This window comes from Ochotona curzoniae, unplaced genomic scaffold (genome assembly GCF_017591425.1).
Source record: "Ochotona curzoniae isolate NIBS_2020 unplaced genomic scaffold, NIBS_Ocur_1.0 contig_1274, whole genome shotgun sequence".
Lineage (NCBI taxonomy): Eukaryota > Metazoa > Chordata > Mammalia > Lagomorpha > Ochotonidae > Ochotona > Ochotona curzoniae.
The window spans coordinates 35,694,095-35,706,462 of NW_024465023.1; the positions used below are offsets into that span (position 1 = coordinate 35,694,095).

General features: G+C 48.1%; 1 protein-coding gene across 1 annotated transcript; it reads left to right on the forward strand.

Annotated features, from left to right (window-relative positions):
* Positions 1 to 7,070: 7,070 nt before the first annotated feature.
* ASB12 (ankyrin repeat and SOCS box containing 12) lies at positions 7,071 to 8,558 on the forward strand. The gene is made up of 2 exons (XM_041002419.1): positions 7,071 to 7,927; positions 8,295 to 8,558. The coding sequence occupies exons 1-2, from the start codon at positions 7,102 to 7,104 to the stop codon at positions 8,426 to 8,428; spliced, it is 960 nt and encodes a 319-aa protein (XP_040858353.1). The 5' UTR covers positions 7,071 to 7,101; the 3' UTR covers positions 8,429 to 8,558.
* Positions 8,559 to 12,368: the final 3,810 nt, after the last annotated feature.

Here is a 12,368-nt window from a genome sequence, read left to right on the forward strand (position 1 = left end):
AACGAGGTACCAGATTGACAGAAATACTTGAAGCATCTGGGCTTATTTTCCCCTAGACATGTGACATCTGGTATAGGTTACCAAGATTTCGCCTCCCGAGGGCTGTTTTGGCAGAGAAGTGACTACCTTGTCTGGGGTCCTAAGAGTGAGGGAAGCCAGGGTAGGGCCTCAGAGGCACGTTAGAGCTGCAGACGGGGGGCTTAACAATAAAAAAAAAAAAAAAGGAGCTGGCCTGACAGTGCCCCATTAGCGACAGCACTGGGGTTAAAGGCTTCCCAAATGCGGGAATTCCTTTTCAGCGGGCAAAGCCTAACACCAGAGCAATCATATGAAAGGGAGGCGCAAACAGTGCTTCATTCCACATCTGTATCTCCTCACACTGCGTTTTGATTTTGTTCTGACTGCAATCTATTTCCCGGCCGTAGGAAGAGGAACCATGAGCAGCGGCACCACTTGGAGTCAGTGATCTGTGAGCCCTTAGAGAGCCATCGTGTCCTTTCTCCGTGTTCTTCCTGCATTCCAAACCTTCAGCAGAGTGGCTATGTGACAGTTTGTTCCTCTGGAAAGAGTTTCTCAGAATGAATCCAACTGTTTTGCTGGGTGTTCTGCATACTCACCTGGTGGGCATGCTTCTCCTTCCAGAAGAAAGTAGGTTCCTGCCTCCCAGTTTATTTTTGTGTGACTCCTCAAACAGATAATGTATCTCTAAAGATATTTCCCTACCACTTCTCTCATTTAAAGGCATCCAGGGATATCAAATGATACCCTGGAGAGCAGAGAGTCCTTGACAGAGTTCCCGGTGCTACACACATTAATCTGATGGGGATGCCTTGGCAGGGAGCGGAGTGGGAGGCTCTGGCTAGCTTCTTGAACCTCAGCCTGATGGGCTCTAGGGTTGGGGAGACTTTCAAAAAAAAGCTCAGGGCCTTCTGAAGCCTTAGAGAAGCTGAGCAACAGCGCCTACCGGCATGCAGGCTTCTCCTTCCCATTTCCTTCTCTGTCCTCTGGGAAGAAAACAGATTGCTGGGCTCTCCAGAAAAGAGAGAGGAAATCCAGAGAGACGAGGTGGGGAAGAGGGACAAGAGGCCTCAGCTAAGAAGAAGGTGTAGTAGGTAGGGGGGGGGGGGGACTCATAGTTCAGGGCCTCACCTGGGTGCCCATCTGAGTGGTGACAGGGCTATGCGAGGACACTGGGGGAGCGGTAGCCCAAGCCTTGCCAGGCACCTGTCTGTCTGTCAGTCAGTCCTTCCAGGACTTCCCTGCAGGCGCCCCCCCCCCTTCTCTCTGGGATTGCTCCCAGAATGGCATTGGTAAGATAACACGGCTCAGGGAAGGGGGGGAGGTGGTGGAGGGTAGCCTAAAATTAGCCCCCTGGACCAAGTAAGTCTAGGGGCTGACATTTTGCCTCTCCCTGTAGAGTGAACAGTGCAAACAAAGCGCCTGCTCCAGCCAGGAACAGCAGGAGCTCCTTACAGGGGAGCCACCAGGGCCCCAGGGCTTCTCACAGGGGGCTGGGCAGTGATCGCTGGTTCAGCATGGCCTCAGGCTGAAGCTCTGTGAGTACCTGGAGCCTGGGCCTCTGAGCTGTTTGGGGGAGAGGTGTGAGACCTGACAAACCCAAGATCTTTGGTCAGATCCTTTCTAGGCTGTTACTAATGAAATCTGGGACCCTGGGGGGGCATTTGGGAGGTCCTTGTAAAACCTGTGGGTAGAATCCAGGGTGGGATGGGGTGTCAGCTTCCTGCAGTCCCAAGAAGTTGTGTCCCGGCCTACTACTATGCCTTACCTCTTGAAGGCAATTGCAATTATACACTGCAGGGAGAGTGAAGGTTAACGGATTGTGTCCCCAGTGTGGTGTTTGTGAATCTGTGTGGGGGTCAGCCAGACCGGTGGGCTTAAGGATAAGGGTTCTCCGTGTGGCCGAAGGCAAGTGAAGCTTGAAAAATCGTCTGTTAATGCCTGAAGGAGTGTTCTAGCTCCCCGTGGAAACCAGACACTGTCTTGTAGGAGCTCTTAACCTGGACTCACAGACCAATCGCCCCTTCCCCCCCACCCCCCCAGCTCCCCGAGAGGACCTGGGCTAGAAACGAAGAGACTTGCATGAACAAAAACAGCTCTGCTGTTTCCATCCCAACCTCTAACTGAAATTGACCATTTCTTTTAAGGATGAAAGCAGGCAGCAAATGGCATGCTGGTACCAGTTTCTATGGCTTGGTCCCCAGAAGAAATCACAGGCATTTCATGCCGTATTACGGCTGGGGCAGCGATCTTGAAGTCTCATTTAGATTCATGGCCACTCACAAATAATTAGTAGAGCCCGTTATTGAATGTGATAGCCGACAACAAGAGCAATTACTGTATCATGCAGTTTCAAAAATATTTTGACAGTAATATGTTCAGATAATTGGTTTCCTTCAATCCTGTGTATTTTATGGAATGAGAACTATTCTGAAAGGGGTCCACAGACTTCACCAGTTTGTCACAGGGGCTAATATGACATGAAAGTTCAAAACTCCTGCATGTGGAGAAGTGGCTTTTTGCACAGAGCATGTTATTCTAACTACAATGAGGCAACAGGCAAGCTGGATAGTCTTGTCGTTATCTAATGCAGGCACAAATCACGTAAGTGCCAACGTGCAGCTGCGGGCTTCATCTCTCTCTGGAGGCCCTTTATATGGGCTCCGTGTGACCTCACGGTATGACCTTGGTGAGTGTTGCAGCATTCCGGCCGCCATTCCAGGTCCTTTTCCTCTCCCCGGACTTCTCCCCCACTTCTCCGGTAAAACAGTAAGTGGGTAATCTCCATAGGCTCTCCAAATAAATAATTTGTAAAGAAACCTTCCATTAACAAAAGTCCCTGGAATTCAGCATGATGTTTAAAACCTGAGGATCCTGAGAGCTGCAATGTGACTCTGCTTGAGGCAAGGGGGAAGGGTGTGTGTCTGTGGTTCGTATTGCAATAAAAAGAACAGGATGGAGAGCAAGGAAGCCTGAATTCCATTCCTGGCTCTGCTTTTGCCTCGATGTAAGGTGCCTCATAAACCCTTTACTTTCTCCAGCCTTAGTTTTCGCCATTCAAAAAATGGAGATAATCTTACCTATCCCACTATATGAAATATCTTTCAAAAGCACAAGATTTATAAGTGTGCTCTTGTTAATGAAATAATTTATAGCAGCCGTGTGACCTTAAGAAAGTTCTGAACCTTCTTTCCCCTGTCTGTAAATTGAGAAAACTATCAATTGGAAGACAGAGTGAGAGACCTGTGTTCACGATCCAAATGCCCATGACAGCTGGGACTGGGTCAAGCCAAAGCCAGGAGCCAGGAACTTCATCAGGGTCTCCCACATAATTGTAAGGAGCCAGTTATTTAAGCCACCACCTATTGCTTCCCAAGGTGACCAATACATGGAGCTGGGATGGAAGGGCTCAAACCCAAGCCCAGTAAGAGATATGGATGTCTCACTGTTCCACAATCTTCCAAAGAAATGAAATCAAATGTTCTTACAAGGTCCACTCCATTTCTGAATTTCTAGACCATGAAATAGGAAACAATAGTCACAGAAATTGGAGATCTAAGTGAACTTAATGATCATAGCAAAAACAAAACAAAACTATTCAGGCAGTATTCTAAGAACTCACCACGTGAGGCTGGCTTTGTGGCACAGCACGTTAGTCTGCTGTTTGTGACATTGGCTTCTCATGTGGAAGTGCTGGTTTGAGTCCTAGCTCTTCCACTTCTGATCCAGTTCTCTGTTAATGTACCTTAGAAAGAAGTGGAGGATGGACTATGTCCTTGGGTCCCTGCCACCCACGTAAGAGTCCCAGGTGGAGCTCCAGGCTCCTTGCTTTGGCCTGGCCAAGCCTCAGACTTTATAGCCATTTGGGGAGTGAACCAACAGATGGTAGATCTTTCTCTCTGTGTTTCTTCCTATCTCTGTCAGTCTGCCTTTCAACTAAATAAATCTTTTTTTAAAAAGATACTTTGTGCACTATGTACTAATTTATTTAATCATAACAACAATCCTGCAAGTTAGGTTCTGTTACCTTCCTTTTTTTTTTTTCTCAAAGAAATGGGCACAGAATGGTTAAATGAGCTGCTCTGGATCACATAGCTACTAAGTGGTAGAGCTGGGATTGATCAGAACTCCAGACTCATGTTTTGCCACTATCCCATATGGTCGCTTCATCTGCCGTGGGAGCCAAAAAGACTTATCTAGAAGGAGCTACTACAACATACTGTGATGACTACTGAGTACTGTGACAGCACAGACTGGAGAAACCAACTCAGCAGAAGCAACTGAATGCGGCAGAAATAATTGTGACATTTATGGAGAGTCATCATTTTCATTCCTTATCACTGAATCTCAGGGTAAAAGCACAGAAGAAAGTAGAAAGAGAGGCTGGAGATGTGGGCCAAGATCTGCTTGGAGGACCTGTGTGCTGGGCTAAGGCCTTGGGTTGTATGCTGAAAGAGGGGAGCCTTTAAGGGTCTCAAAACAGAGGACTGGAAACCAGCATTCTGAAACATGGATTAAGCTGTCACTTCCAATGCTGGCATTCCATTCTCAGTGCTGGTTCAAGTTCCTATTGCTTCTCTCTCTCTCTCTCTCTCTCCCTGACACTCAGCCTTTCAAATAAAGAAGTAGATCTTTCTTTTAAAAAGCCTGAAAGATTGATGACGAACAAATTTATAATTTTAAATGATCACTTTAGTAATAATGTAGAGAAAATATTGCAAATGGAACGTACTTGGAAAACTACAGTAACCATTGAGGTGTAATGTAGACAGGCAACGACTATGCCTCCTTAGGACAGATGGCCTGAAGAGATCGCTAGGGAGTAAGATCGATAGTGCTTTACGTGATTGAATGTTAGTTAGCACAAAGAGATAAGAGGCCTGAGATGAGTCTTGAACTTCTCGTTTGGTTGACTAGGTATATAATAAGGAGCAAGCTTGGTGGTTGTGCAAGTTGTAGTTGTGATACTGTTCACTTTGAAACACCTGGAGAAAATCCATGCGCACGTGTTTGGAGTTGAACAGACTGCCAGGGGGTTGGAGGAGTAGGTTTGTAATCATCAAAGTAAAGGAGAAAGCTAAGTCTATGGGATTGGAGAGAAGAGGGTGGAGGAGAGACAAAAAGAAAATAGAACTATTTCAGAGGAGAATAAACATGAAAAATCAGGAGTGTGCTGGCCAGGAAGCAGAGGCATGAGTTTGTAGCAAGGAAAGTTCAGTAGGGACAGATGTACCAGAAAATCATGGACGGAAGAATATGAGCAACATCCACTGGGTTGACCCACACGGTCAAACTCTTTAAGAGCTTGCGAAGTGTTTGATAGAGGAGGGTAGAGCCAGACTGTAACCGGTGGGGGTGTGAGTGGGAGATAGGGAAGTACACAGTAGACAACTCTTTTGGATAAGTACGGTAGAGAGGAATGGAGAAAGAGGTCAACCCCTAGAGTGGGATGAAGCAGTGAGGAAATATATTTTGTTTCCAAAGAGGAGAAGAAACAAACATTCCAATTGAGCAGGTTGAAGGTGCAGAGAAAAGTTGCAGATCTTTGAAAATCTAATACACAGTAGCTTTCTTTCTTGTAACAGCCTCACAAGGGGGAAAAAATGCCTCATTTTTGTGTTAGAGATATAGGAATCGATTCCCAAAGAAAGAAAGAGGAGCTGGAAGCGCTGAGTTGCTACTCGAAATCAGCTTTAATTCCAAAGTTCTAGTCTTCTGGCGCTAACCCTTTGAATGCGTAAATAGTAAGACCATATATGGAGCTGGCACTGGCAGGTGGCAGAGGCCTAAAGTTGAGGGTGACCCCACCCATCCACTTCATATTTTCTTCTGTGAGGTGGGTACCTAAAGTCCCAGGTTAATAATAAAGAGGGGTGGAGTTGGGCAGCAAATAAAAGGAGATGTGAGGACCTGACATCTTGGCTGCAGGGTATGGGAGAACAGGAAGATGAGCTCTGAAAATCCTACCAGCTTGCTTGAGGACGTTTAAAACAGGTGGGTCACCTTGATTTTGGCACACTAGAAGCAGGACTTTTAAGGTCAGGGTTAGGATGAATCAGTCATTGGGCCATAGATGATTTTATGAGGTCAGAGGAGTGTGGAGGGAGAAGAACTGAGGGTTAAGGCTTCAGGCTGCACTGAGCAGAGAAGAGGAGAAAATTCTTGAGCCAGGAGGATGGGAAAGTAGTGAGTTCTGAGGAGGTGCTGGCCATCAAAGGGACTCCTGGAGGGAAATGGACCTAAGGGGAAAACTGATCAGTAAACTAGAGAGTATATCCTACCCTGGAAACAATTGTTACCATTACGTTTGCCTACATTTTCCTGAATGTGAGTTCTTTGTAGTATCCCTTCTGTATTTAATCAGTACATTTTGTATTTAATCACCCATCTCTTGAGCAGCTCTGTTCCTGAAACATGGGATCTGACAAGTCCTTCCAGAAAGTTTGAGGAGGCACAGATTTTGTCAGATCTGCACATTAAATGTAACTAGTAGATTGAAAGGTGCAGTCAAGCAACTGATGTCAAGAGGTGCGGAATGATAACTTCACAGCACAAAGCACCATTCTGTTGGCCTAGCAACTGCTGGACAGGTCACCTCATTAATAATATCCACATTCTGAATTCATCCTCAGCCATGGTGTAGGCCCTCCTGGGAATGGGGGAATACAAAATGGTATAGAGTCTTGGCTCTGGAATTTATATGCCAGTGGGGTACACATAAGTCAACACTGGGGTGTGAAATTTCATAGCTCAAGTCTAGTTTTGACCCTTTGGAACCCTGGGACAGGGAGAGGTGGAGAAGAAGTTTCCCTGGTAGTGTAAATTTGAGGGCTAGGCACAATGGGAAGAGTCTGAATCAAGCTGTAAAATGGCTTGACCTTCTTTGGAATTGTCAGTGGGGGTCTAAAATAAGACAGTACAAGTGGAAGAGAAAAGAAGACTTCCGGGTGAGTGGCACTATTGGAAAGGGCACGAAGCAAAGAATTCAAGTGAGGGCTGACGCTAGCAGGCTTTAGATAAGGACCCCCAGTCTCTTTCCCTTTTTGTCACCCACAGATTTGGCATTTTTTTTCCCTGCTCATAATGAGAATAGTCCTCTTCCAATCAGCCAAAATGAACCTCATGGACATCACCAAGATTTTCTCCCTCCTGCAGCCCGATAAGGAGGAGGAGGACACCAACACGGGGGAGAAGCAGGCTCTCAATCAAGCAGTGTATGACAACGACTCTCACACCTTGGACCAGCTTTTGCGCCAGGAGCGTTACAAACGTTTTATTAACAGCAGGAGTGGCTGGGGCGTTCCTGGAACACCTCTGCGCCTGGCCGCTTCTTATGGCCACTTGAGCTGCTTGCGGGTCCTCCTGGCACATGGTGCTGATGTGGACAGTTTGGACGTCAAGGCACAGACCCCACTTTTCACTGCTGTCAGTCATGGCCATCTGGACTGTGTGCGGGTGCTTTTGGAAGCTGGGGCCTGTCCTGGTGGAAGCATCTACAACAATTGTTCTCCTGTGCTCACTGCCGCCCGTGACGGTGCTGTTGCTATCCTGCAGGAGCTCCTAGGTCATGGTGCTGAGGTAAACGTCAAGGCTAAACTACCAGTCTGGGCATCAAACATTGCTTCGTGTTCCGGCCCCCTCTATTTGGCCGCAGTCTATGGACACCTTGACTGTTTCCGCCTGCTTTTGCTCTATGGGGCAGACCCTGACTACAACTGCACTGATCGGGGTCTATTGGCGCGTGTTCCACGGCCCCGCAGTCTCCTTGAAATCTGTCTCCACCATAACTGTGAGCCAGAGTACATCCAGCTGTTAATTGATTTTGGTGCTAACATCTACCTTCCATCTCTACCCCTGGATACAGCCTCACAAAATGATAAAGGTGTTGCATTGCTGCTACAGGCTCGAGGTGAGTGCCGAGTAACCCAACCCTGTGGGCCTTTTGGCTTGGAGATGCTAAGGCCCAAAATCACGATCCAAATCAGTCCTCTGAGTTGAGCCTGAGAAAACTCCCACCGTCCTCCCTCTCATAGGGCCATAGTGGAAAAGTGGTTACAGATTCTATGTTAGGGAAATGATCACCAAGATGAGATGAAGGGTAGCCTTAGACCAATTTTTGGTCTTGGTTCTGTCATTCACTGTTTCATGGCTCAGAGGATGCCCTCCCTGGTCCTCGGTGTGAACCTATTGTTGCTCTGCATGGAGGGGCAGGGTGGGGTAGGCTTGAATGAATGAATTATGCTGAGAATTGTTCTTCATGTCTCTCCTTGCCATAGCCAGTCCACAGTCGCTGCTATCCCAGGCGCGTTTAGTTATCCGCAGAGCCCTGCGCCAGGCTGGCCAGCCACAAGCCATCGACCAGCTGGATATTCCCCCCACGTTGATTAGCTACCTCAAACATCAACTGTAATCTTGCATTATGCCCCGAAATCGAAGACGACTCCAAAAACCACCTGGGGGCCCAGGTAGCTGGAGAGCACCACGACTCCTCCTACTCACCTTGTCATGCCCTCCTGAATTATCCTCCACAATAAAGTCCTCAGCAAAATAAGCTCTGCTGCTTACTGTGTCTGTCACGTGTGGGATGGTGAGGCATGAAAGAAGGGGCCTGACTGGCCATGGGAAAACATGGTAACAGCCTGGCGTCTGACAGGCACAGGAGTCTTGACCACTGAAAGAGCAAAAGAGAAAACTAATCCAATGGTCTAGGGTCTCTAACCTCCCCCACCAAGATCCTCTAGAGTTTGGAGCTCTGTTGTCCTGGAACAAAGGACCTGAAAAATTCCAAGTAGATGAAAAGGTAGAATCAACTCACCTAACCCTGGGCCTCCTTTATGTTTTTTTTAAAGATTTGTTTATTTTTATTACAAAGTCAGATACACAGAAAGGAGGAGAGACAGAGAGGAAGATCTTCCGTCCAATGATTCACTCCCCAAGTGACCCCTATGGGCCGGTGCTGCGCCAATCCGATGCCAGGAGCCAGGTGCGTCTTCCGGGTCTCCCACACAGGTGCAGGGTCCCAAGGCTTTGGGCCATCCTCGACTGCTTTCCCAGACCACAAGCAGGGAGCTGGATTGGGAGTGGAGCTGCCGGGATTAGAACCGGCGCCCCTGTGGGATCCCGGCGAGTACAAGGTGAGGACTTTAGCTGCTAGGCCACCACACTGGGCCTCTAGGCCTCCTTTAGCTGCCCTGGCTACTGCAAAGCACTTTTCAGAGACTATACCTGTGTCCCTCATTACTTGGAATCAATGATCTAAGGAGCTTCCTATCAACTCATCTTGAATCACAGGTTTCATTTTTCACCAGTTCATTTTATAGTCAAGATACAACGGGGAAAACAAATCCCCAAATAGTTATGGCAAGGAATTTTGTGCAGAAAAGAAATTAACTACATATTTGGTAGGCTGATAACTGAACCAAAACAATCAGGGAACCCAGATATTAGCAGCAGGAAGCCATTGTCATCCTCTAGCTGGAGGGGTGACAAAGCAGGTATTCCTAGAATTCAGAGATAAGAATAATCTCAAGGAAAATGGAACCACAAGCCTGTCTGTGCGAGCTAGAGAACTGCTGCCCAAATCAGAAGAAACATATGGCATCTCCTTTCCTTTATTTCTGATCTCCAACGTGTCTGTCATTGGGGAAACCAGAAGTCAACAAATATGAAGGCGTAGGAAAGTCTACAGGGGAGAGTTCTCTTATCATACAGGACCTATCATGGAGAGGTAAAGAATTAAGGTGCAGTGGGAGGGGTTGGTGTAAGCTAGGAGCTGCAGTCACACGGTGGAGTTGCCAGCAGGAGCCATGGAAGAGATACTACTAAACCAGCATCCAAGAAGGAGAAGGCTAAGGCAGAATATGTGCCTCATTGGTTGAACCTAGCCAGACAGAGTTGATTCAGGAGCCTGAGAAATACAACCAGAAAGGGGTCAGACGCTCTGACGTCCACCAAATTCAGGTACCTTCATTTTGCTACACCTCCATCCTTTCACAGAACCTTCTGGTGTTTCCTCCACTGTGGCTGGGGATGTGGTGAGCAGTGAAAGAACGCAAGGTGTGTCACGATGGAAAGCCCAGACAATCTGCCTCCAGGAAACACTTTAGATGTTTAGAGGTCCTCCAGGGAGCTGCCTAGATATTCGTATGACATCCTATTCTGGGGAGGGGAGCAGGGCACAGAACCTTAAACTGACTTGACCTCTCTCATGTCTCTTACTCTCCCCAGCTACTAGTGCTTGACTGTGGGGAAAGGTGAGAAAATCACATTTACCTCCATGCTCCTGCCATGCTCAGTCCTCCTTCTAGGCTTGTGTTTGCAGGTACTGGGAAAGCATACCAGCCTTAATCTCCTTGGAGCATGAGGGTTGAAGGCCTGAGCTACACGCACAGACAAAAGGCTTCATGGGAGGCACCCTGAGCCGTCTTCTACCTGTTCTGATTCCTTGTTCAGCTGCTTGAACCTCTCATCCAGCAACATGTTACATTTCGATCCAGCTACTGTTCTTTTCTAAGCCTCAGTTGATGAGCACACTAAAATAAATTGAAATAATGAATCATCTTGGAAATCTGAAATAGAATGTAGAACAATGGGTACCATAGACTGGGGGAATGGAGAGATGCTGATCAAATAGTAAAGACAGACAAACTGAATTTTTAAAAATTGTATTTTTTTTTAATAATGATTACATGATTGATCAGGATGGGAAGGATTGAGGTTTAGGGAAAATTGGGTGAACTCATTGCTTCGAAATTTGCTATTTCTTCTTGTTGTTCCTGGGGGAAAGGGAGAAACAAAAGAGGGAAACCACTCATGACTTCCCCCACGTTCAGTACCCAGGGATGAGGAACCACCACCTTATATCAACCCCAGGGTCTCATTGTGTACATATTCTGAGGGTTCTGTCCAAGTGGCCAGGACAGTTCTGAAATGCTGCCGTTTTCATTGATCCGAGGATGATGTCACCCTCCCAACGTCCATTGACTCCATTCATCAAGTTCTTTTGCTGTCATTGTTTGTTTGGGGTAGTTGTCCAGTTTATTCTCCTTCTGCTACAGCACTAAATGAGCTGCCATATTCTCCTTTTACAACAATGCCTATGTCCACCTTTTTCATTAACTTGGACATGTTCTTACAGGTGAGTCCAAGTACCCACACCAGGCGACCCAAGCCCCACGGGATGCCCCACTCCTGGGGCTTACGAACCTGATGTTCACCTACTAGGTGGACCCCAGGACCTGGGACAGGAGACCCAAATCCCACCGGGATCCCCCATCCTGGGGCTCATGAACCCGATACCCACCTAGTAGGCAGGCCCCAGGCCCTGGGCCAGGAGACCCAAGCCCCACCACATCCCTCACCTGTGGGATTCACGAAACAAACACCCACCTAGAAGGCACACCCCAGGATCTGGGTCAAGAGACCCAAACCACACCAGTTCCCCATCCCTGGGGCTCACTCAGCCCCTACCACACAAGTAGCTTGGACCCGCAGCACCCAGGCTAGCATGACTAGCAATCTTATTACAGCATCCGCAATCTTACTACACAGCCTGGCTTAGTCCAGTCTGTCCCCCTGTTGTTCCAGCTCCTGCTGGTGGGTGCTGCAGCCTGATTGCTGTTCTGGTCCTAATGTGAACTAGCTGGTGTTGCAGCCTGATCTGGCTCCTCCTACCCCCTGCCCTGGTTCTCAGATCTGCCAATGGGTGTTATCTGCTGACCCAGACTGGTCTGTCTCCAGACCTGACCCACATGTGTGCTGGCAGGTACTGTAACCTGGCATGGTCTGGTCTGCTCCTTGCCTTGCTTCTTGTGCTCACCTGCAGGGACTGCATCCCAATGAAGGAGTTTGACCCACATGGGTGCTTGTAGCTGGGCTGTGTGGCTGCCTTGGGGGAGGGGCGCTCGCAAAGGGCCTTCAACACCCCTTGCCTAGAGGCTTTTCGAACCAGGTGCAGATATGTACACACCGGCTCCTTGGGGACTCCTTGGGGTGGGGCAGGGAAGGAAACTTAGTGAGCCTCCAGGTTTTGACCCACATAGGTGCTTGTAGCTGGGCCACATGGCTCCCCTCAGAAAGGCGAAGCCCCTCGGGCCACCTGGCAGCGCACCCTCATGGTTAAAGGGTATTGATTTACGGGAGGGGGGGGCGGGGGATGATGGGATCGCACAGGTGGTAGTAGGAAATGCCCAGGCTAGGAATTACAGCTGAGGGACATCCATAGGTAAGTCCACAAAGTGTGTATGTAAGTAGGGGACTGACATCAAATTGGTTTGGAAGGGAGAACAAGAGAGACAGAAGTAGGTCTGATAGAATCTGGGGGGCAATGTGGGCTCATCCCTGTGGGACTA

Coding starts and splice junctions, on each gene's coding strand:
- ASB12 (XM_041002419.1), top strand. CDS start 7,102: ATGAGAATAGTCCTCTTCCAATCAGCCAAAATGAACCTCATGGACATC. Junction 7,928..8,294: donor ATTGCTGCTACAGGCTCGAG/GTGAGTGCCGAG, acceptor TCCTTGCCATAG/CCAGTCCACAGTCGCTGCTA.